Source organism: Mobula hypostoma, chromosome 4 (assembly GCF_963921235.1).
Source record: "Mobula hypostoma chromosome 4, sMobHyp1.1, whole genome shotgun sequence".
Classification (NCBI taxonomy): domain Eukaryota; kingdom Metazoa; phylum Chordata; class Chondrichthyes; order Myliobatiformes; family Myliobatidae; genus Mobula; species Mobula hypostoma.
In genome coordinates, this window is record NC_086100.1 from 9,010,970 (window position 1) to 9,012,025 (window position 1,056).

At 49.6% G+C, this 1,056-nt stretch overlaps 1 protein-coding gene across 5 annotated transcripts in view; it reads left to right on the top strand.

Moving 5' to 3' along the window:
- The window catches only part of LOC134345117 (interleukin-1 receptor accessory protein-like), a 90,890-nt gene extending 90,534 nt beyond the window's left edge, over window positions 1-356 (top strand). For all 5 annotated transcript variants that reach the window (XM_063045293.1, XM_063045295.1, XM_063045296.1 and 2 more), the window contains one exon: window positions 1-356. This exon is cut by the window's left edge and continues 399 nt beyond it. In XM_063045293.1, the coding sequence (XP_062901363.1) occupies window positions 1-23 (23 nt within the window). In that variant the 3' untranslated portion in view covers window positions 24-356.
- Window positions 357-1,056: the final 700 nt, after the last annotated feature.

The following is a 1,056-nucleotide window of genomic DNA, read 5'->3' on the forward strand; positions in this document are numbered from 1 at the left end:
CCGAGTCTTCAATGCTTTACTGAGCGTTGACCCTTTCTGTGGGACCTGCTTTGTGCAAAACATCCACGTTGAGACCCAAGCAATGGGGACAGCAGTTGTACACGTGGACATTGCAGGCATGGTCAGGGCTCACTGGGAGAAGAGTCTGGGCTGCCACTGTCTCAAACAATTACCTGGATGTTTTATGACAATCCAGATGTTTTAAGAGTACCACACACAAAAGGCTGGAGGATCTCAGCAGGTCAGGCAGCATCTATGGAGAGGAAAAAGCAGTCGACATTTTGGGCCAAGACTCTTGACCAGGACTGGGAAGGAAGGGGAAAGGATATGAAGGTGGGGGGAGGGGAAGGATTACAAGCTAGAAGGTGATAGGTGAAGCCAGTTGGGAGGTAAGGTGGGTGGGTGGAGGAGGGGAAGAAATAAGAAACTGGGAAGAGATAGGTGGAAGAGGTAAAGGGATGGAGAAGAAGGAACCTGATAGGAGAGGAGAGTGGGCCAAGGGAGTAAGGGATGGAGAAGGGGGCACCAGGGGACAGTGATCAGCGGGTGAGGAGAGAGAAAAGGTAAGAGAGGAGCCCGAGTAGAACAGAAGAAGAGGGAAGGGGAGGGGGAGAAATTACCAGAAGTTGGAGAAATTGATATTCATGCCATCAGGTTGGAGGCTACTCAGATGGAATATGGGATGTTGCTCCTCCAACCTGAGAGTGGGTCATCTTGGCAGAAGAGGTGGCCATGAATCAACATTTCAGAATGGGAACACGAGGAATTCTGCAGATGCTGGAAATTCAAGCAACACACATCAAAGTTGCTGGTGTACGCAGCAGGCCAAGCAGCATCTCTAGGAAGAGGTACAGTCGACGTTTCGGGCCGAGACGCTTCGTCAGGACTAACTGAAGGAAGAGCTAGTACGAGATTTGAAAGTGGGAGGGGGAGGGGGAGATCCAAAAATCTAGCCACGGGAAATTCCTGCTTCTTGTGGACAGAGCGAAGGTGCTCCACAAAGCGGCCAGATGTTTTAAGAATGATATAATATATTGTTTTAATTAGGTAACTGAA